Raw genomic sequence first — 25,014 nt, forward strand, 5'->3', positions numbered from 1 at the left:
CATTCTTCTCCACACCCACATTTCAAAAGCCTCCAAGCTACGTCTATCCTCCTGCTTCAATGACCACGTTTCCGCTCTGTAGATAGCCACGCTCAACATTAAAATTTTCACGAGTCTTTTCTTAATTTCTTTACTCAGGGTCCCTGTCCCTCCTCCTTGTGAAAGCGTCTCCGCCTAGCAAATGTTTTCTTCTTACAGCCCTACTAATTTGACCGTTTTGGTCCAAAACACTTCCGAGATACGTAAACTGTTCTACCTGCTCTAATTTTTGCCCTCCTATTTTAATGCTTAGCTTAGTCTTTTTCTTTCTAGACAATCGCATAACCTTTGTTTTATTAATATTGATTCTCATCCCATACCTGTCGCATTGAATTTCCAATTCACTCAGCAATGCTTGAAACCCCTTGGCTGACTGACAAACTAAAGCTTGGTCATCAGCGAACCTAATTGTATATCAGAGAACCTAAGGACAAAAATTAAATTCTTGCGTCCCACTCCATATCACTGATGCAAGTAATTTCCCCAGCACCCGTCCCGCCTGATAACTTTAAGTTGCGACTTCCGCGGGAACCATCAGTAACTTAAGTTCTGGACCACCGAGGCTATTGCTGCTAACAAAGATGTTTGCGCGACACGGGAAGGAATAGGGAAGATTAACTACTGGCATTTAGATGCGTCAACCGGAAATCATGGGTGACAGGTTTAAGGACACATCCAACACATTACACACAGCGGCGGTGAACGACCGCAAGACATCGAAAGTAGTGTTGTAACTCGTGACCGACAATTCCGATTCCTTTTTCGGTTTTCCGAACGTTCCTTCCTCTGGTCGGGAACCGGACAGTACCAGGACAAATAGAAATCATGTCTTCGACGTGAAAAACCTGTAAGTAGGCATTCAGCAACCGAAAAATCGTTGAACCGATTAATTACTAACAACCTGGGGTATTTAATGCGTGTATACTTTAATTCTTACAAAACTTGCAAAACAAGAAATTCCCCTTGTCCAATTACGCTTGCCATGATAATCACGCCGTAACTGGTTTCAAGAGATCCGAGTTGAGTTTCGGACGGTGTCTGGCCCTTGGGAATTGACGATTAAAAAAGAGGACGGGACCGCATGAAAGTTAAGGGAGGGATGGAAAACAAGTGCAGACGGGGGTGCGGCGCCGAAATAGTCTCTCTCCACGGCCCGGGTGGATTACTGCCGGAGAAAAAAAATGCCATGGTGTAAGGGGAGACGGGAGGCAAGGAGAAGGGGCAAGGGTTTAACCGGGGGTGCCGAACGGGCGGAGGGAGAGGGGAAATCATCCGAAATTCTAAACGAATAACCCCTCTCCAAAAGCCTTAGCACCCCCTTCCGACAGCCCCCCCCCCTCCAAAAAACCCTCCCTTTCACTCTCACTTCGTGCACAACCCCCATTCTTCACCACCCACTCGATCCCTTCCGAACCCTCTTCTCGACAGCCTTCTGCTAACTTGCTTCTCATCCTCATCTGCCGTCCAACGAACCTTCTACCCACCTTAACCGAATGCCAAACCCCCTCAGGGACGATGTAGAGCCCTTCTCAACCGACTTACAATCCTTACAACCTCCAACTCCTCTTCAGCCCCCATTCCACCCGCCTTTTCTTGGCATTCCCGAACTAACCTTGGATTTACTTCCTCAAAATGTCCGCAAGAATAATATTTTTTTTAAAGTTGGAGGCAAGAGGAGATGATGTTTCCACATTTACTAAACCAACTTGGCGGCGTCAAGTTGAGCCTTCACTAACTCAATTAAACGGTATTGGCCTGGACTATCTGGATGGAACTGGTTACACCACTTGCTCATTAAATGGACGGTATTCTCCATCATGAAGTAATTAGGGTTATGCTAATATCCCATGCGTTTCGTATATTTTCACTATCGCGTCGAAAAGTTAGGTCTGCTAAAAGCTTTTTTAAGAATAAAATTAGTTTACTACGACCATATCTTCAGTTTCGTTCGGTTTTAGTCGCCTTCGTGCAACGCGATATATGTAAAACGAAATGGCATTTTCATATGAAATGAAAGTTCTTGGGAAGAAATCTTCGTAGGGCAGGACATGAAAATCATGAATAAGTTCCATTAGAGCTAAACAGATATTTGCTAAGACGATTAAAAATCCTGAATTTTACAATTAGTGAACCATCAGTGCAATAAATAAAACCAAAATAAATTAAACTGAGAAGATACAGCGTTAAATATATGCGGAAATAGCTATGTATATATTTAACTTTTCGCTGCAAATACAGCGACATGCTTTCTGATTTCTCCATACACACTGGCAAAAGGAAACATGGCTGCGACACCACGTAAAAAAGTGCCCAGGCGAAAGTTATTATCTAGTTCAGATCCCAATAGTCCTGCAGGAAACTAATCGCTCAACAAGAATGGATATGGGATAATAATTTGGCGAAAACCTTTATTGAAAAATGGAAGAGGACAGAAGATGATAGCCTTATCAAACAAACAGCGACACCAATTTTCCCTATTACAATTCCGATGGGCATATCCCAAAATTATACGCTCATTCACGGCCGCAGTCTACCCTTCACTTTTTTCTTAAAGGTATTATTTTTAAACAGTTTTATTTTTAAACAGTTTTATTTTTTTCTTCTCTCCATTTCTGTGGGAAATGGAGTGGCGGAGAAGGAATTCGGAATTAGCCTCCCAAATAAGTTCGCGAAATCTCGCACATTACCATACACGCACCATCAACTAAATAACCCTCCTCCCTCAAACAACCCTGATGACCCGTTATCCGTGGAAAGAAAGTGAGAGGGAGTAAAGGAGAGAGAAGGAAACCAGAACAATGATAGCCGCAGCATTCCCTTGGAGCGACCCAAATTCAATTTATTCAGTGGTTGGAGAAGCCGGCCGGTGGTTTCGGCTATGATTTCTCCACAATATTAAAGCTTGACGGAAGAATACGTACTTTTCGGATATAACTGCGTACCATAAGGGATTCCGTGTATTTCAAACGAGCGCGCTCTCATCTTCGACGGCGCTTGGCCCAAGGGCAACATTGCATACCTGATATTTTTGGGATTTTTAAATCCAGAAAGGTTCTTCCAATGGAAGACGTGATGGAAGTCTTTCTAACGGGAAGAAAGGAGTGACAACTGGTAAAGGACTGCCAACGAGTTTCCAGAGAGTAGATAAAAAAAAAGGACATCAAGTTGTCGATTTCCCGGAATTCCGGATGGACTTCAGCAAAATTTCGATTGTGGAAACCTGAAGTTATCGTTGCGCGAGAATTATCAAAAAAGAAATTTACTTTAACCAAGGTCTTTTCAGCAGATCATAGGCAATTGCCCCCCGAATGATGTCATATTGTTAAATCCTGTGACACCCATGGTTTCTCGGTGTTTTTTTTTTCAACATGCTCTTTCTGGTAACTCTGTAATACCCGTTATTTTGTTTGGCTGTTTCAAATTTATATTTTATTTCCCTGCTTTTCAAATTTTCCCAGACTTATAATTTTGGATTTCTTCTGTATCTACACAATACCCCGCAAGATTCCACATATGGGTGAAGTAATAATGGAGAATTCGAAACAAAGATGCTGATTTTTTGGCCATTGCTCCATTTTTTTTATTTTTCCAATCCATATAACCCCTAGCGAAGTGTCCATTCCTCAGTGAGGTGCCTACAAAGTCATCTGAACCTAGTGGGGCGATGGTATCGCGTTAAAAACACTATTGAAGAAGGGCACAGAAAAACATCTTAAATAAAGATCCAACGACTTTCTGATGGACATTACATGGAATAGTATGTGAGAATGAATCCGGGTAATTACGAAACTCGACCCTCTGGGTCTGGTGTCGGGTCCGGTAGCAGTAAATGCAACATTTTTGCGGCCGTCAGTTCACGAAATCTCTGATGATTGACAGCAACAGCACAGAAAACATTGAACAAAAATGGACTAGCTAGAATAAGGAATATGGGCTTGCACGCAATGTTAGGACGATGTCAAGACAGGGAAATGATAAAATATAAAGTAGGAAATGGAGAGAGGCGGTCGAGATGTGTTAGGACTGTGCGAAATGATATTGAAGGATAACGGCGATAACTGGAGCGATTGATATCGAGTAATAAAGAGCGTAGTGGAGGACATCCTGCGAGGGGTGGCAATATTATTCAACACAAAGGTAAAAAGGTCCGTAGTAAACATAGAGCAAGCGATTGATAGAATACTTTAGTAGAAGTTAAAGCTGAGCCAAGGAACTTGTTCATTATTCAAGTCTGCATGCCACCTAGGAGCAATCATGGGGAGGAAGAGGTCGATACGATCAGTTAGAGGACATATTTGCGGGGGTTCCTGGAGGGAAACATTTAATGGTGATGGGGTTGGGAACGCGACGGTAGGCGAAGGCAGAGATGAGGTTGGGTACTACGGTTTAGGGAGAAGGAATGACCGCGAGGAGCTACGCAGGAAACACCAAAATTGGCGTAGCTGTACATGGAAAATGTGCAGGGATTCAGAATGATATCAGACTACATTACGGTTAGGCACAGATTTATGAACAGTGTGATTTGTTCACACGGTTTCCAAAGAATGAATGAGGATTCAGATCATAATTGTATACTAATGAGGTGTAACGCCTGATTTGAAAAGACAAAATAGGGAAGAGATTTGAGGAAATGGAATAAAAAAGCATCAGTCCGGACGAAAGGAAATGAGCACCGGCAAACCGTAGAGATAGAATTGAGAAAGGACAGGGAGACGATTACATTGAAATATTTTTGAAAATATCAAGAAAAGGATATCAAAAGACGCAAGCGACCCTTTATAAACAAAAAGTATGAAAAAAACAATGGATTACGGACGAGATTATCGGAACGATAGGAGAGAAGAAAATGAAATAATGTACACACACGAGAAAGTACTAAGAGTTAAATAATAAAATGATGGGGAAAACTAATAAGGCAGAAAAGATTATCGTTTCAACATTTAATGTGGCCATCCAAAACCTACCTTAAACGGTAGAATGCCATTATTCTAATATAACAATAAGTATAAAATAATATATGAGTATAAATAAATTAGGAAATAACCACAACATTCATGAACCACGAATAAAACAGTAACTAGAAATATAAAAAGTATCGTACGAAATTTCCTTAACACGATCCCGTATAACCTACGACGCACGGGCATTGCAGATTGAAGTAGAGTGGCTTGAGCGATGCTTCGCAAAATCAGCTTGTGCCACCGAGGAAATACCCTCAGGAAAGTATAAATAATAATTACCCCTAGCGCATAAAGGCATGCGCTTCAGCCTATAGCAAAGTACAAATCTCGATTGCGATTAAAAGGCACGTGCAATCAATATATACTAATCCACCAAATTACTCCCCCTGTTTGCGTCTCTCCAAAACGGCGGAACGCCGCCCCTTCCCTTGACTCTCGAAGCCTTTTCTCTCTTACCAATTTATCGCGCTCCCACACCGTCGCACGCACGTGAAACACTCCCTTCGTCGGAGACTGTTTCCCTTCCCGAGCTCCACCCACCGCCCCTAGAAGGAAAACCCAACCCCGAACCAAACTCCCCCATCCCGATGGCAAACACCCGCCATTACCCCAAACTATGTCAGCTCCAAGAGTCACCGGAGAGAAAACTCCCCCCCTCCCCCCTGCCAGTCGCCAGCCCTCCATGTAATCAGGTTCACCCCATGAGACAAACAGGATTTGAAGAAAGGATGCAGAGAGGGAAAGGGGTGTATGAGCCAAGGGGGTGGGCACGAAGGGTATAGAGGGGACACAGGAGTGGGTTGGAAAAAAGAAGATGAGGGAAGGGAAGTAGTGCCGACGCACGAGGGAGGCAGTGGATTTGAACATTTCACGTGAGCGGGGGCATGAAGGAGGGCGGCGCTCGGCAAGGGGAAGGCGGGGGAGGAAAAAAGTGCCTTGGGAGGAGGGGTCGAGGGGATGATGGCGTGCGCGAGCGGCGGAGAGACAGGGGGAGACATGTGTGAGGGGAGGGAGCGGGGATGGTGGCTGGGGGAGAGGCCGTGCGACTCGCTGTTTAAACCCATTAAGTCCTAAACGCCGTTAGATGTGCCGCTTTTTGTCCTCGAACGTTACCACAAATATGGGCACTAAAGGGAACGATTTACTCGTTTTAACGGCCATAGGCACCCAGACACAAACCAAGAGGAAAGAAATATAAATGCGCTCCACAACGGTAGTGTTCTTCGCAGGAGATCGTGATCTTAGAACTCATATGGCATCGCGGGCACCGGGCGCCAGTTGACACTTGCTGAGTTATGGTGAATAATAATCCTCATGCACAGTGAAAGTTAAAATATAAGTGTACCATTTGTTTTTACATGTTCGCTATCGCTGACCTCCATTGATGGCGCCACGGCCCTGAGGGGCAATGCTTTGATGCTCACTGCAAATAATTTCATCAAAGGTTTGTCGCGATCAAGAGTTCATACTACTCAAGACGGAATTTCCTGATACAATACAACAAATTAAGAGTTCTCCTAAACATTGAATGCACACCGAAATGGTTATTACTTCATAAAATAATTAAAATAGTAAACTTATTAAAACCAAGATAGATGACCCAAAGTGAGGTTATCAGGTGAAATTACGTGCAGAGAGATGAACCAAAAAGCAGAATGAACCCAATATTTCATTACGATGAGACCAAAACGAAGTGTGCACCTTATAGCTCATACCCTTTAAGGACACAATAATAGTCACGAACCCACCCACCATTTTCCTAAAACCACAAGCACCACGTAAGTATACGGCTGACGACCGAAAAATCCTTAAGAAAAAAGACGGAGAGGCTCAAACCATAGTCCATAAAATTATCGACCACCTGCGATAAAAGGAAGATACATTCGTAAGTGATATGCACAACCACTATTTCACTTCGACACTACCCACCGCGTGACATGTAATTACTTCATACCTTTAATTCTTAAAAACTCCGTGATGAAATTATGCGGCGGAAAAGTGATGGATGGAGTGCTGCTAGCAAGCATACAATACCCGTGCGAATGGCCACTGTAGATACGTACACCCATAGGGCACACCCGGGGCTCCATCTTGAGGAAGGAAATTAAGGCAGGCAAACTCTTGGGCGGAGGTGAGATGGGGGGAGGGCAAGTAAAAGGAGTCGTAGCGAAGGGGAGGGGTTGGGAAAGAGAGAGAAGATGGCCATGGTTCCAGAGGGATTTCTGGAGTGACGGGGACGTGGTGGGTGGAAAGGGGAGACGTCGATTGCGTGTGTGAAAGGGAGGGCAGGAGGAAGCGGCCCGGCCGGCCGGCCTCGCTGGGGCAAGGGAAGACGGAGGAGTGTGTGTGGGAGTGAGGGTGAGAAGGTGGCCGAGAGGGGAACAGGGCTGCGGAGGAGAGGTGGGGGAGGGACCGGCCAAAAAACTGTCGGGCTCGAGGGGGGGGGGGCAGGGAGAGTAATGCGAAGAAACGAATGGTGAGACAGCAAAAATGTAGCTGGATGGGAAGAAAGCAACCGACCAACAAGAAGCTTCTCGGAGAGAGAAGAAAAGGAAGTGTGAAGGGGACGTGGATGAGAGGATAGCGGCGGCGCACCACCTCCGAGATGAACGCGAGGAGATATCGGAAGGGGTACGGAAGGGAGCAGGGGTGCGAGGGAGAGCGCGGAAGCAGAATGCCCTTGGCGTGGGAGAGAAACTCGAACGGCCATGATGAAACCCTACAATACAGTTAAGAATAAGGATAGGTTCTTAATCTCGTGGGCTACAAATATGTATACGATACCAAAATGATGAAACTCTCAAACACAATTTTGCTGGGGATCACTACGAAGATACATCAGTTCCGAAATTTTACTCTAATTACTTAAACCCTGTCTAAAGTTGCCCATTCAAAAATGACAATTCGTCAAAATAAGAAATCGCTAAATAAAATACTTTTTTCTGCCACACACGTGCATATATATTTGGAAGAACAAAATACTTCCTTTTCCGATATGAATCGCTTCCACAAAGGGACGCCTCAAGCTATTCTATTCAAAATCACACAGTCCAACATAACTACTGATTTCCGAAATCTCAGGGGCACAGTTAGGTTCATTTCACGGCAAAAATATGGTAAAATGGGAATAAACTCTATAACATGGACAATAAATAGTGAATAGTTAATTTTCAGTAAAAATAATTAGTACTTTCCAATTATACCGATGAGATCCATCACAATTTTGCGATAAATATTAGCGGTAGAATTATTTTTTAAATTAAAAATGTAAAGATATTTTTAAAAACAAAAATGTTTAGGTTGGTACAAATGGATTAACTTCAGACATAGAAAGTAAAAAAATACATAAAAATGAAATATGACATTTTTGTCACGTTTCTTTTATTTCCATGCTAATTTATCCGCCAAATTCTCCTTTTCGCGTGGTCTTATAGAAGGAAAGAATAGAGTGAGAGTACTCGTAGATCAATATAGCGTGGCTTTAAGGCTTACAGATGATTTATTAGCTATAAATGCTCCAAGGCAGGAATATGCATAAGTGTTATTGCTAAAGCGCGGCCAACTTTGCGACACCAAACATCATCCGCAACAATTTCTTTCTGCTATGTTACTCTACTACAACCCACAAACAAATGTAGAAAATGTAAAAGCCACCCAATGCTAGTTATCGCATAGATGGTGAGACACTAGTTAAACATCAGATATAGAGCTTCCGTGTGATTCTCTCCACCTCTATGTAAGGTAGAACGACCAAAACAGTCTTCGGAGACGATTATTAGAGAAAATTCGCGGAATTTTGAAATTTGCACAGCTCACTTTGTAAACCAAGTGACTTACGTAACTTCGAGTATGATGCAGTAGCGTACAAAGCTGGAACGATTTCAACGAAAAAAAACCTACGAAGACTACAAAATTGTTCATTGAAAAAGTAGAAATAGGTAGGTTTGGATGAAAATTCGTTATTTATTTCGTATATCTCAATAAGAAAACCATATCACCCCTCCTCATGATCCAAGGTACATGAAAAATACAAGCACCGTCATGTCTGTAACTGATTATGAGATTACAGGTGCATGGGATGGGGAAGAGTGAGAGAGAGGAAAGAAAGAATCAAAGGGCTTGTAGCATAGAGGGAACAGAAAGTGCGTCGAGAGGACGCCGCGCGGGAGGGGGGGTTGTGAGAGACGAGGGTGAGGACGGGGAAGTCGGGGGAAAACTAATAAATGAGAGCGATGGAAGGGGGAAAAAGGCGGATGGAAGAGGCGAGAGAGAGAGAGGGAACACGGCGGAGAGCAAACAAGGAGTACGGGACGCGAATTAATGAGATGGGGGAGTGGATAAAAATAAAAAAAGAAGGGCGTGAGGGTGGAGGTGAAAGGGAGGGAGGCGTACATAAAACGACACGCGGGGAAAGGAAGGGGTCGTGGAGAGAAGTCGAAGGAAGGGAGGACGAAGATGAAAGGAAGCCGTTTAAAGAGGACGTGGAAAGGAAACGGCGAGAGAAAGGCGGGCGAGAGACGAAAGTGAGGCGAGGGAGAAGAGAGAAGGAAGCGTTGAGAAGAGGGGAATGTATGCATGCACCGGCTAGAGAGAGAGAAAATTCGTGGGAGGGTGACGGGGAGGAATGAATGATTTAAGCGCAAGTCTTAACTTTTGCCCCACTGCAGCAGGGCCCTTACACTTGGCTTCCCCCCCTCTCCCTCCCAGCGAAACTCCTCGGGAACCCATACCCCACACACACACAAGCACGGCCCTCCTTCCTTCCCTCTCGGCAGAGTCTCAAAGCTCGCCGTCAAATGGAAACGGGAATCAGTGGACGTCTAAACATGGGAGAGAGAGAAAGAGAGACGCTTGCACGTACAGAGGGACGCAAGCGAGGGCCAGCGGCATACGCCGAGGGTGACGGTAGGGCTTCCCCAGATGCCACCCTTCATCGCCACACCAGGGCCACACGCACCCGGAGGACTGGCCATGGTCTCCAACGACGACCCTTACACGAGGAAGAGGAAATCCCGTCACCCCCTACCGAAGACCGCCCTCTCCTGGCAGTCCTACGACGCTTGGACTCTTAACGCCTTCGTATTTCTTTACCCTGTCGTTGCCTTCCCATGGAGGTCAGTTGTGCAGACAATAATGAATACGCGATTGCTTGGTTCTGACGTTACGAGTGTATTTCAATCTATAAAGTACCGCTCACCACAATGCAGATGTAGATGCTTTCATTAAGAAGAGGCCCAGGCACATCATCGCACGACGGGACGGTGAGCTCGTACTCACAAATGTAGTATGGTACAGATATTAGGCCGGCCAGTTCAGAAATATCTACGAATATACGAATATATACGAATTATACGAATATATACGAATTATACGAATATATACGAAGTTTCTAAGAGGAAGACGGTCAATAGCCAGATGGTAAATTTTGATTCCAAAAAAATATAGAAGCTCCACAGCTTGTAAGTGAAAACTGTAAGACGATTAGTTGAATTCCACTGGCATCAAAGGTACCTTTGGATGGACAACTCGTCCGTTATACTCAGGGCGTTGAGTGCCGATATCTATTCTCTGTCCGATAAAATATAAACGCTCGCCGAACACTCAGGTGTTTCCTGATTGGTTAGCGCTTGTTGTATCCTCTCCTCGCCTCCTGATTGATTGAGAATCCTTCGTTTCCTCAATATCCCCTCGGTAACAAGTCTCCAAATGCTACTCGGTGCGCATCCCGAGTCACGATTGAGAATGCGTTTGTCCAGGCTCATTTCGATGGTTTCCTAGGTAATTCGTTTCCAATAGCAATTGCCTCTTCAAAATCAATGGCGTGGTCTGGACAGAGAAAATGTCAGCGTAGATTCCTCTAGTTAATAGAGCCCAATGTGCTTGTATCTTTTGCGCTCTTCATGCCTGGTCCCTATAAAGCGAGAGACCTCTAATCTCTGAAATCGTCCCCGCACTGACCGGGAATCCGGGGTTCTCCCGGAGTTTTGAGGCCGAGGAAATTGAAAGTCTTAACTCTCACGAGTTAAGACTTTCAATTTCCAAGGATTGTCGACGGAAGATTCGGCTCGGTGCTTCCTTAATTTCCTTGATATTTTTCCAAACATCGACAACATGTTAGGGATAAAGGCTCAAACGATGCGCTTTTCTTGTTCTTCTCTAGGTTGCCTCTTTTTGGAGGGCCTTTAAGGACCATAGTAAATTGAAGCTCCGCATATCCATTCCGTTTGCATGCGTTCCTTCAGCGATTTATTACGATCGGAGGACTCTCCCTCCGCTATTTCCAGGTCTCGGTGGATTTAGGTCGCGAGAACGTCGCAATTTTTGGAAGAATCGTGGTGACTGCGTCCGTTGAGGTACAGGTCGACGTGCATCGGATTGCTAATGAAATCTGTGGCCAGGAGTACCGCCCTGCTTCCTCTGGATGAGGATGTTCAAAAACAGCAAGAAAATTACTTTTTCCACGTCCATGGCGAAGTTGATGCTGGAATGGTGACTATTTGTATGGATGAGTAACCCGACTAGTGCATCCAATCCGTGCTACCACACACAGAATGTGTCATAGGTGTGGCAAAAAATATTTTAGTGCTGTGGCGGTTTTCGAGTTCATGTCTCTCCCATCTAAGGCTTCCACGCAGTGATTGGCGATAGCTAAAAAAGCTCGACACCCATGAAAACAACATCCGTCTATCCGTAGAACTTGCAGAATTGATATACATGTCGAAGTCGACACGCGCTGAAACAGGATGACTGTGCTTCCCTCGAATCTACCCTTAATTTAGGGAGTTTAAGTTACGTAGTCTATGAATGCTCCGTGGATTTTGAGACGGCCTTCGAACATGTAGAGTGATTAAATTTGACAAAGATATAGCGGAATATGCGAGTAAACTGGAGGGATAAGTCACTTATAAAAAATAATAGATGAACCGCAAGGCACACTTAAGGATAGCCTAAGGAAAATTGGGTCGGGCAGTGATAGGCAGGGGAATGAATGACACGGTTACCCGTTTTCGACGGTACTTTTCAACATTTATTCCAAAGAAACATTTTGGCTAGCAACGAAGGGGCTTGAACAGAGAATATGTAAAATCAGGCGCCGATACGATTACTTCAACTAGGATAGCAGATGAGCACGCTATAGTGGATTAGGCAACCAAGGCACAACAGGAATTACAGAGTGTTTTTACAGAAACAATGCGAGAGGTATGGGATGAAGATTAACCACAAGAAAGTAAGGCGATAATCGAGAAGAAGGATAGCAAAATTAAACATTAGAGTAGGAGGGTATAAAAAACAGAAGACGGAGCACTTCAGGTCTTGATGAAATATTTTGGAGGAAAAGAAACAGGAGGCCGTAGGAAAAAATAGTGAAATAAGAAGCTCTGCGAGAAGAAGAGACTTGATCAGAGGTAGAATGATTAAAGATGCGAAGAAACTATTAGTACAGAATTTAATTTGTGAAGATTAGCGCTTTATTGATATGCTGTAGCGGAGAATGGAGAAAATAAGTGGCAAGAAGAGACAGGAAGGTGCTCAAAGAATTCGAAAAAGACCAGGAGAATGACTGAGTTTCATGTTTGCACAAAAGTGGAAACATTATCATGTATTATGAATATGTTGAGGGACGTGATGTGTATGGTGAAAGAGACTGTTGGTTAAGCTGGACAGAGAAAGGGATAGAGTAACCTGTTTAGATATTATGAGGGCTGGCAGAAGTTACGATAAAATAAAGAGATATATATTATACAAGGGAAGGAAGAGGAAGTCCTCAAAACAATTAGAAGTAAATAGTTATTTGAAACCGTGCAAAACCTACATTTTAATTGGTTGAATACCTTAAATGAAACTAACGAGTATAACCAGGGGGTCCTGCATCATTCACGAAGGTGGATGATTACATGGCACGCGGGCAAGAGACAGAGAATGTGATCGTGGAAAAGCAGCGGCGATCAACACCACACACTGTCTTACAATACGTGAGGAGAGGAGAGGTGGGGGAATGAGGGGGGCGGTGGCGGGAGAGACGGGGAATACCTGTGCTCGACCCTGGGAGGGAGGAGCGACCCCAATTGCCCACGCACTTCCAATTCGGCTGTCCGTCTTCCTACCCCGGCCCCCAGACGACCCCCTATCCCGGGCACAAAAGTGAATCGCCCCTGGGGCCGACCCATCCCCCGCTCCAGGGGTAATCAATTACCGCGATATAGGTACGCGGTGGGTGACTGGCGGGCCCCCCTCTCCTAATCCCCTCGCGCTAGTCTCACTGGGGGAGACAGGTACTTAAAAGGTTTTAGCGACACACCGTAATGAAATAAAGTTAGTGTCCACGGCGAATCACCCCACTTTCACCTTGCTCGACTGTACATGTGTAATATCCAACGGGCTACGAGTGAAGCACAGCAATTACATAACGGTCAACCGACTCAACTTCCTGGGGGCGCAGGGACAAGCTCGGAGAGGAATAGGTGGAGATTCTTCCAGTGAATCACCTTTCAAGAGAGATTCGACCCTTGTTCATCAAATCGCAAGTCGGTGATGTTTCCAGTAACACCATCCGCTGTGGTAACATTTACAACAGTCAATACCATGGACGAGCTTCAACAAGCTGGTACCGTAAGGATGGAATTAAGATCCAACAATTCGTTCTCTTCAGTGCGAAACTGAAAGGCGACGTCACTGCCTCGTAGTGTACTAGAAAAATAAAAGCGTCGATTGCCACAACGTGGTAGTAAAGCCAATTCTCACAAATCATTCCGGCCACACAACGCCCACATCGGGTCACCAGTTCCACCCTCCGCCCCACAAAACGGGATCCACGCTCGGGGAACGTTTCCCTTTGTTTCCTCGGCACCAGCGGAAGGTATATTTAACACTTCCATTACATCAAAAGAATCCAAGACGGCTGACTTGATTACTTCCTCGAAGTGGGTGGGGCCAAGCATAACGAGGGGATATTACGATAGGAGAGCGCCGCCAGAGTGACCACGGCCGAACGTGACTTTTGGGAAACGTTTTCGCGAGGGAGAAATTGATAATACCGACGTCTTCCCGCTAGCCTTCCAGCTAACACCACGAGATGGTGGCGGCGCAGGGAGAGGGGAGGGTAAGGGGCCATTAGGGACATTTCCATGCATACCCGTGAAGAGGGGACGCCAAGAACCTACCTCCCGGCTCCCACCCATTCCGCAGCACACAACACAGACACAGCCACAGGAAGCCCTCCGACTTCACCTTTCCCTTGATAATCAATTTTCCTTTAGGCCTCAGAAGTTTCGAGTGTAAAAAGAGATAACTATGGGAGATGGGGGTGTGGAAGAGAGGAAGGCCCCGGAGGGAAATGGGAGAAGAGGGGGAGGAAGAGGTAATACTCGTCCATTTCTTCGGCTTTCGGCCCTCAGCCTCTCTTCCGAACCTAAACATTATCCGGGCCCACCCCTTCCCTCGAAGCCGCCATCCCATCCTCTGGCTCTGTCGGGAGAGTACAACCGGACATAACTAAAAGGGAGGCTGACAACTATCTCCCTGGAGGTGGTGAAGCCTGGGGGAATTGAGGAAGGCTGGTGGAGCCGGGGTGGTTGAGGAGGCGGGGGTCGGGGGCGGCTGGAGGCGGGCGAAAGGTCCTCTAGGCACGCATTCTTGCTGGCCTAACAGGGGGTGAGGGGGGAATTCATTAATTTACAACTTACGAGAGCACAGAAAGATCACTTGCCGGTGGCGGGCTGCGGTCAGCGACGGAAGTTGTCCGAGGAGGGTCTTGCCCGAAAGCGGCGGGGAATGTTAGCCCACAAAATAGAATGAGTCGAGACAGAAAAAGGAAAATTCAGAATTTTGAGCAATTTAACTTTAACTTGCATTGCGTTGAAGCGCAACTGTCTGTTCGTACTGGAAAATAATACGACTATATTTAGCCAACAAATCATTCATTTTCTTTCGGAATGGCGCAAATAATTCAGGAGAGTTATCTGAGGAAGACTCATTGTCTTTACTAACGATATACTATTTACACGTACATTGTCGAAGAGTGAAAAATCAAATAGGAATTGAAATAAACTAAACCTTAGGATACATAATACTAGTACCCGCAAGTATTTTGGACTCGATAAAAAAAGAAAGGTAAATTTAATCAATGCATGCATTTGAATAACATATCAAATTTCTACCCCCGAATAAACACTGATCCCTTGCGGGATGCATATGCACGCTCACTGGTATGAGCTGTATCCATTAACTCAATAATTATACGGTTGGAACATGCAAGAATATGCAAACCTCGAGGCTTAATGGATAGGCTAGGAGGAATATGATAACGTCGGTTATATTAAGACATGTGAACGTTACTTGTATGGGGAAAAAATTATCATCGAATGGGGGTCAATGGTGAGTCGCGGTAGTCTAGGGGTAGAGCGTGGACTATCGATCGGAGGGCCCGGGTTCGATTCCCGGGCCCTCCGATCGGGGGACCTCTTTGGGTACCTTCAGCTCCACCCAAGCTATGTGATTTTTCGGGAAACAAATCTTCCATAACAGGTACAGGGAAAGGAACCGGCCCCCTTACCCTGATGTGTGAATTTCACAAGCCATCGGGCTTAGTACTGGTTGAACTATATCATCACCTACTAAACCGACCTTCGGGTTGATTACTGTGTTTATGGTTTTCTTATGGGTATCAATGGAAGTTTGGAATATCAGTGGGTCGACCGTTGCAAGACTCGCTGGGGTATCTCTGGTCGCTTCCAGCAAAATCATAGCAGGGGAAAATTGAACCGGAATACAGTCAAACACAGGCGGCATAGGTATGGAAGAATCGAGGACTGCAGTCAAAGATTCTTCACAATTACATAATAATGAGGAGAAAAGGGGATATGAAATAGATTTGACACTAGATTGGTGCATAGGTGGAATGAGAGCGGACCGAGGGGAAAACCGACACGCCTTACATGCCAGAGTTATATGCGAGTATACGAGTAGCGAAGAAGCGAAGCAGTCACTCTGGAGGTAGCGCTCACTGCACCACGTCCGCGTGCTTTAATTACGCGAAACTACTAAAGTAAACACAAAGTAGGATTGATACAGGGCGTTTTTTTCGTGTGTTTGTTCTGAAATTCAAGCCTTTCGATTACAATGGATTTTCTTTAATGGGTTTTAAAACACCCTTAACTTCCTGAAAATCAGAGGAAATGCGACTCTTTTCGGCCTCTGAAACTCGCGGCCCGAGAGAGGAAATTGAGGCATCGGTGATGCGACTAACCTGCTGCATCTTCTCAAAATCCAAGCACGGCCTCTGGATGTGGTGCGCCCTCGGCGTGTGACGGTGCCTCTTCCGCGGCGACACCTCCAGGGTGGTGGCGCCGGGTCCGCTAGAGGAGGAGCCCCCGTAGTGGAACAGCTTGGGCGGCGGGGAGAGCGAGCGCCCGGGTTTGTGCGCGTCCAGGGGCGGCGAGGTCCTGAATTCGACGGGGGTGGCCATCGCCAACAGCCCCTGGACCTCCTCGTCCGAGCTCCCAGACGAGCTCTCGGCGGCGGCCTCCGTGGTCGCCTGGGCCACGATGTCCGCAGCCGCGGCCTCCGTCGCTGCCGCCGCCTTGGAGGACGCCGACGCCGAGGACGAAGAGGCAGCGGCGGCCGCGGAAGAGAGCGAAGCCGCCAGTCGCCGGGAGTGCACCACTTGCGACCACTTCCTCTTCTCCGGGTAGGACGTGGAGTTGGAGGCGGCGCAGAGGGCGGCGGACGAGGACGTGGATGAGGCCGAGGAGGCCGAGGAGTGGCGAGAGGACGGCGTGGAGACGAGGCCCGCCGCCGAGGGGGCGCACGACGAGGAGGCGGCCGCTACGACGGAGGCGCTGGAACGGGACGACAGACACCTTATCTCCTTGGGCAACAGCAGACTGTTGATGACCTCCAGTTCCTCCTCGGAACTGTGGTGGTCGTAGTTGTGGTCGCTGTCGCTGGGCAGTGCGGAGTCCAGGAAGTATGGGCTTGCCGTGGCGGACACGGCCCCCTGGATGACGACCCCGGGCGCCGTCGTGGCTGTGTTGGCGGTGGCGGCGGCGTTGGCGCCCGGACTGCCTCCTCCGGACGTGCTTGATCTCTCTGTCTCACTCTCCATCGCTGAAGAGAAAGAGTAGTCAATTAGTTCCAAAATGCAGTGATGACCAAGGTCCCAACAGCAACAATCACAAGAAATTAGGAATTCTGGGCATCACTCGCCTCAGTTTTTATTTCTCAAAATTCTGTATTGCATACTAATTTTTAATAACCTCATTGACTATTCGAAAACAATGAAAGAAACCCTAAAACGTAACAAATCTTTCAAAGCTCATTTCTTTCGGTACTTAAGTATTGGAGGGGCTCTCGAAAGCCACTAACAACCATGCAGGGAAAAACGGAATTTTAGGTACAAAATGCTGCAACAAATATATACTGAAGGTTGCATTTGAGGCCAGTCGAGTTACACGACACTATCTCAATCATAGAGCACTTCGAATACCGCCAGCGAAACATCTTTCCCCTAAAGTCTTGAATTCTGAAATGTGGTTGGTTGCGGCCTCCAATCTTATCTATTCCCATGTACTACGCTTTCATCTCCTCGTCTTCCTCCTATCAAGCCCCTCTACCTTTTTCCCGTTCAGCGTGTTCCGAATAATAATTCCCCTAGGCCCCAATTCATCTCGTCTTTTCCTGTTTAATGCTTCATAAGGCCCTTTCTCTTTCACAATTGATTATTAACATAAATCAGCTTCCAAGCACTCGATTCCACATGCCGTGCATTGGCATTGGTCGGAGTAACTCTGTCCGAACTTCAATTAACGTAGCTTTAAAATCTGAATATTCTTTCGACGAGCGAGATATTGCAAACTTTTAAGCAAACAGCATAAAATGGGTAAATATGGCGGTAATGACCAAATGCGTTCCGACCCTCCATTCGCTACTGAACCAATTGTTTATGTACACACCATTCTTCACACGCGAAAAAAATTGTGTCGTTCATTATAAAAGGTCAACTATTTGCCACCGAGAGGGCCGCACGTGTACATTTAGAGGAAGGCTTATTTAGGGGGCACATTTTGCTATCCACGGTCTCATTATATTATGTTAGAAATGGGTTGCCTTTATTTCCTATTCAACTTACAAAATATTCTCAACACAGGAGAAGACTCGTAAGGAATAAACCTAATTTTAGCAACGACGGAATGGGGAAAAGCTGGAGTAGCACGTTTGCTCAGTGGCGGCCGCAGCGTCGCAGTGCACTGAAAATAGTTCACAATTCAGTTTAATCGCGTGAATAACTAAGGACCAAGACATGCGAATGCTTTTACCACGTTTGCATATTCATCCACCTTGTATAACACGATGAGACATTTCACCGTTGACTCCTGAAAAATTATTTTAAAACTTAGCTAGGGGAAGGAGCAGGTCATAGTGAAATAAAAAATAAAAATTAACCTTCGTTTATTTAAATACAATTTGAATTATTATGATAAAATAAAATGCTCTTTATGAAACATAAATGTAGTCTGTAGTAACATTTCAGACGGAACTTTCCATAGTAATAGTTCGGTGATACAAAATGAACTTGTACTCGACCACATTTTTTGTTCAGTTTTTGGGCGATTTGAGAATACTATATATTTCCCAAGCAGACTTCACCTTTAACTTCCTGGCCAAAGTACACCAACTAGAATGTAGGTCCCACACGCAGGAACAGTCCACCAAGGAACATCCCAGGAACTATAATAATTATTTTGAAGCCCAAATGCAATTACCTATCTGAAATAACTGAAATAAATTTCATTTTTAGCAGCTAATAATGTGAGCAGTGGGCTAGCAAAATCCCTCACGGCACTCGTCATTCGTGGCGAGTCTTCAACTTAAAATTAATGGACAACGTTCCCCACTGATAATTAACCAGCACGCCGCCAAGTGAAATCGTACTTAGAATAATCCTGCGCTTTTCTTTAAATGCGTGGCTTTATGTGGTGGCACAGACGTCCTAACCTTCCGCTTCTCCCCTCCTGTCCAAAAAAGCGTACTTCTCGGACGAAAGCGAACACGTTTTAAAAGCGGAGACCGTTTCAAAAAGTGAAGGTCAGACGAGGTCATCGGCGCACATCCCCCTCTCGATCCTCCCGCCGACTCCTCCACTAGCGCACACGCGCGCGCGCGCGGGAGAGAGAGAGAGGGGGAGAAGCAGTACATACACGACCAATTGCATCCCAATTTAGGATGTCAGGGGAAGGAGGAGATATTCGTTGACAGGTCACGCGAGACGGTAAGCAGTCACAGCGGTGTCTACCATCCCGCGTCTTATACGCCCAACCCCTCCGTCGCGGGGTGGGAGCGAAGTCGGGGCAACGGGGGCGGGAGTAAATGGAGCAGGTACGGAAAGGAAGGTGATTTGAGGGGGGAGCGAGCGTGGGTAATGAAATGTTCGAAAGAGGAAAACCCGCATCCAAACTATGATGGAACATCACGATGATGCCTTTAGGACAGAAGTTGTTCATCCGGAAGCGTATGAGAGGTGCAAAAGAAGGGGATGTTGTATTTGAATTCTTTGCTCACAATCACACGGGTGGGTGAGGATTCAAAAGAGGGCGTGCTGATTTAAAGTTAATATACAAGCTACGATTGGTTTGGCTCTACCGCATCAGCAACACCCAACGCCTTCATTAAAACTTTACATACAAAGATGTGCAACTTAACAATGGAATTTCCTAAACAGCTCGCACTAACGAAAACGCATCGTTTTTATCAGCGTGTGCGGATGAAAGCCCATTAAGGCTAGATTAAAACCAGCGGATTCCGGTTTATCTCGAGCCAAGCCTTCCCTTGAAGGAAGAAGAGCGATCCGGGGAATTGGCATCGGCAAGGCATCAATCTTTGCAGCGGACTAATAACTGAATGAGCCTCACCCCTGGAGCAGTTGATAAGATAATTAGAAAAAATGTCATTAGAAAATGGATATCACTTGAAAATATTCACTAGCAATATTCTGGTAATTGCAGTGCAAAAATAGGTGACATTTTCCCAAATAAATAACCAAGGCCATTGAAATTTTCACGTAAGAAACAATAAATTTGTGGTGCTGCGACGATTGCCAATTCCATCAATTTATTGAGATGCGGGAGATGTCCTAAAATGTTACGCTATCAATCGAAAGATATGGTTATCATTACAGAACACTGAAGCAGAACAACATTACGCATTTAATATCCGTAAAATATTATCTGAGATCCTATCTTCTTCCTATTTCTGGTTCGAAGAACGAAGTCTTATACAAAGAACTACTAAAGCGCCACGCGGCGCCACATAAACAATCACCAATACAGATGCAGGAAAGACTAATTACACCGTTACAATCAAACAAATTTTCATTGAAGTTTAATCATGATATGGTCTCCCAATCAACTCACAATCTCAACACACCCTACCAACGCAGCACCCGTCACGTCAAGTCGAGGCGCTCAGTGGGTCCCGGGTGACGCACGGATGGTGGTTTGCTACTGGCGCAGTTTCCCAACGCCCGCGCTTCGATTCGGAGTAATGATTTTTCCAAGTCACGACCCGGGTCTACGAACGCCTCGCGAAATTTCGAAGACTGGTGAGAATATAAGGGAGTTGAAATGCCGCTAGGAGAGAGGAAATCAATTAGCCGCCATTGCTGCTTCCGACGTAGGGCTTTCGGAGAATTTACACGTCTTTCCAGGTAGAAAGGATTAGATTTCGTTAGATAAGAAAGGTAGGTAGAATTAGTATTCTCAGTTCCATAACTTGAATAAATACTATTTCTTTATAGAAGTTAAAATTGCATCTTCGACTTAATCATACCGAACGAACTAATGGACGAGTGGCAAGCACCACACAAGGGTTGAAGAAAAAAAATTGATACTGACTCTAGTTGGATATTGAAGAGAAAATAACTAATTATGCAGAAGTGAACTAAAATGAACATTCCATCTGTAAGCCAGTTAAAAATCCCTATTTCAGGAGTATTTTTTTAATTTAAAGAAATATCAAACTAAAGTACTTTCCAATAAGATATAAACATTTAACAGAGCTATTATTAAATGTTTATGCATTTACAAAAGCGAAACGCGAAAACATATGCATAAATGTTGCCAATTGAAACGAATATCTAGACAATTCAAAAAGCGTCCGTCGTTCCCTGGTTACATCAACAAGAGCGCAACGTCCTTGAGGGCAGGAGGAAGACAACAATTCGTCCTTAAAAACAATATCACAACGATTAAACGTTCCGAAGAATCCTTTGGTGGAAAAAGTTTTGCATCGCAAGAATGCAAAATAAACCGAAACACAAAACAAGATGCCTGAAACAAATGGGAAATATAAATAAAATCGTAGCACGACCGTAGAACCGTCGGATCAATCATAAAGGGAAACGAAAGGGAAAAAACAAGACATCAGAAAAAAAGAAATAAAAAACAACAAGCGCAAGTAGAGCACGTACACGCGATCAATTTATAGTACACGCCGGCAATCCCTCTCTCCCAACTACACGCTCGCCACGAGGAGAGGCGCCATTCTAGCCCCCCACCCACCCACCCACCCACCCCCACCCAGCCAGGCCCACAGATTCCCCTCGACGTCCCGCTCCCCGGCAGCGCATGGATTGCCGGGGCTTAAAAAGCACCGCGCGATCGCTCGCGAAACAACGGATCGGCCACGGGATGGCGCTAAGGGAGGGAGGGATGCGGAGGGGAGGACAAAGGAGAGGAAGAGAGGGATGGAGGGAGCGAAGCGGGAAACAAATCGTTTTTTCCTCGAGACCACTCCCTTTTGTGCGCGAGACTTTCTCCTTTCACCATTTCTTTTTCAACCCTCGCGTTCCACTCCTCTTCCACCACACACACACGAAACAACTACCCCTGCCGCGAAATCATCCCTTCCCCAGCCCCAGCTCAACTTCGGCCTTCCACGCTCTTACCCTTCCTTCCTTTGGGGAGAAAAGAATAGAATAAAACCCCTCCCGAGCCCGCATTAATCCAACCCCAAACCCTTCCTCCTCCACACACACAAACTCACGTGCCTAAAAAAAAACCACCACCCTCAGGCTCCTCTCCCTCGGACACCTGCCCCATCTCACCCAGTCCCCAGAATCCCGCATCGCACGCACACACACAAACGGTTGTCGTTCGTGAGGTGGCGAGGGGTAAGGGGCGGTCCTCGGGGTAAGATTCTGTGGGGACGAAGGAGTTCCCTCGTATAATCGAATATCGCGAAGATTTGGTCGTTTATAACGATTTGCATCGATTGAATGCGTCACGTGCGATGGAGGAATGAACAAGGGTGGTTCAGTCGTCGGAGTTTTCGGATATTTTTCAAAAAAAGTAGAGAGGTTTTCCAATCAACGGATCATTCGCACATCCCGAAGCTTTCATGAGGTAGATTTGAATTAACAATAGGTCTTCCCATCTCACCCTTAAGCTTTGACAAAAATCTGATAAATATCTTGTTTCGATGATGAGACGGAAAAAGATATCTAATGTGACATACTACCTTGATCAAAAATTTCCCGGAATTTATTCAGAAAATTAAAAATACAAGTTTATTCATCTAAATCTATATTGTCCCCTTCAAAGTAATCCCCATCGACTGCAACACACTTATGCCAGCGCTTGATCCAATCCTCGAAACATTTTTTATATTCGGTTTTCGGTATGTCCATCAGTGCTTCCTGCGATTTTTCCATTACTTCCTCTCGGCTGCTAAAACGCGTTCCCCGTAATGGTTTTTTAACTCGATTGAACAGAAAGAAGTCACAGGGAGCCAAATCAGGTGAATTCGGTGGCTGTTGGATGGTATTTGTTGCATTTTTCGTCAAAAAATTACGAATAATGATAGCACTGTGCGACGGTGCGTTACCATGGTGCAAAATCCACGAGTTTTCTGCCCACATTTCTGGTCTCTTTCGGCGAATTGCTTCACGCAAACGTCTCATAACGCCCAAATAATACTCTTTGTTTACTGTCTGGCCTTCTGGCAAAAATTCATGATGCACTACACCGTTGTAATCCATGAAAACCGTCAGCATTGCCTTCTTTTTTGACTGAAAACGACGTGGTTTTTTTGGTCTCGGCTCATTTGGTGAACGCCATTCACTTGCCTGATGTCTGGATTGCGTGTCGTACTCATAAACCCACGTCTCGTCTCCAGTAATGATCCTTTTGATGAATGTGGGATCGGATTCAGCCTCGCAAATCATGTCTTTTGCGACGTCAACACGGTCTCTTTTTTGCATGAAATGGAGGTCTTTCGGCACCAACTTTGCTGCTACACGACGGAAACCCAAATCATTAACCACAATGTCTTGTGCGGATCCATAGGCAATGTTCAAGTCCTCCGCTATTTCTCTGATGGTTAATTTGCGGTTATTGACCAACATTTCTTTTACTTTATCAATTTTTTCACCGACTTTCGATGTCGATGGTCTGCCACTGCGTTCATCATCTTCGATTGACTCACGACCACTTCTGAACCGCTCGTGCCACTGGTAAACGACCGTTTTTTTTTAGAGAGTCACTTTTCCAACATTTCCAACGTCCGTGCGCCACTAAATCCGTTTTTTACGCAAAATTTAATACAAGTTCGTTGTTGCAAATTTAAATCCATTTCTGAAATTGTAAAAAATCGCCAACACACACAGAGATAGATGTACTCTTGGCTACGTAACTTTTGCAAATGTCAAGTTATGACACTAAGATTTAAAGGGAATATCAACAACAGATGTACCAATTTAACAAAAAAAACAGAACTCAAATCGGAACGATGGGAGCGCCACACGGTGGTTATTCCGGGAACTTTTTGATCAAGGTAGTAATTTTGGGGGTAAAAAAACAAAAAGGACCATTTGACAAAAATTCGAAAACTTAACCTAACTCAAAGGCTGATGATGAAAGATTTTTTACAACGCATAGCCTATCTAATAAAATGAGATAAATACATTAAAAGAAACCGTCAAAGACGGACATATAAAGAGAGATAAACACATCAAAAGAAACCGAAGGAACGTGAATAGGGGGATCGGGATGGTGCGGCGGCTAACCAGCTGGCTTCCCACCTAGAGGGCTCGGGTTCGAATCCTGATACAGTTTAGCTGTATCCCGTGACTTGAGGTGCTTTGTGGAAGGCACTTTAGAGTGAGTACGCCGTCCGTCGCATGGGACGTTAAACTGCGGACCCCTTGGCGCCTTTCGTTAAGGGTAGCCTAATGCCGACGCCGGTTCTCTCTCCAGCCCTCCCTCCAATCCCATCCATCCCTAATGGCGCAAATGACCTCAGCTGTCGGTTGCCTCCCCTTAAACTACTACTACCACTACTAGGAAAGTTTATACCAAAATTGTGTAGTCTAGAATAATAGATACTGGTAAAAGTGACGTCCTACTGATTACAATGCTTGAAGACAATAACGTCGCTAAATTTCCGCGAAAATATTTTCGACAAAAAAGCTGATATAGACTGCAAACCGCAGCAGTAAAAAAATAACCGCGAAACACAATAAAACTTAAGGCAAAAACTGTCTTTCAGCAGAGAAAGCGTCAGGAAACACACGACCAAATCATCCAGGAGTACTAAGCACCCACTGCTGCACCGATGGCGAGGCGGCGGCAACAGCCACGCCACAAGCGCCAGCCACGCCCCCAACCCATTGCCCGTCTCTTTCCCTCCCTCTTTCATCCGTCCCTCATTCCCCAGACCGTCCCAGACAGAAATGGACTTGACCCAGAATCGAAGGGTCTCCATTATCCCCTTTCCTTCCCGGTCGTGGCGCTAATGCGGGATCGCCGCCCCTGGTGAAGGGGAAAAGGGAGTCGGTGCATCGGGGTGTGGCGGGCTGGATATAAAAGGGTTCTCCTCGGGGGGAGGAGGTCAAAATGAACCATTGGATGACGGTGAGAGAAAAGAGGCTGATAAATTGCGTTGAGAGGTAATAAGTGAAGGCTAGTCCAGGATGAGTGATGTTATTCCTAAGTTAAAGACACGGGAAGACGTAATGCGCAAG

The 25,014-nt window shown here is 45.6% G+C and overlaps 1 protein-coding gene across 1 annotated transcript in view; it reads right to left on the reverse strand.

Annotated features, from left to right (window-relative positions):
• LOC139687214 (sericin-2-like) overlaps positions 1–25,014 on the reverse strand; it is a 376,000-nt gene that overhangs the window by 279,033 nt on the left and 71,953 nt on the right. Inside the window, exon 3 of the mRNA XM_071584336.1 lies at positions 16,246–17,105. Within this exon, the coding sequence (XP_071440437.1) occupies positions 16,246–17,105 (860 nt within the window). The remainder of the gene's footprint in view (positions 1–16,245; positions 17,106–25,014) is intronic.

This window comes from Hetaerina americana, unplaced genomic scaffold, assembly GCF_022747635.1.
Source record: "Hetaerina americana unplaced genomic scaffold, ioHetAmer1.1.p SCAF_18, whole genome shotgun sequence".
NCBI lineage: Eukaryota > Metazoa > Arthropoda > Insecta > Odonata > Calopterygidae > Hetaerina > Hetaerina americana.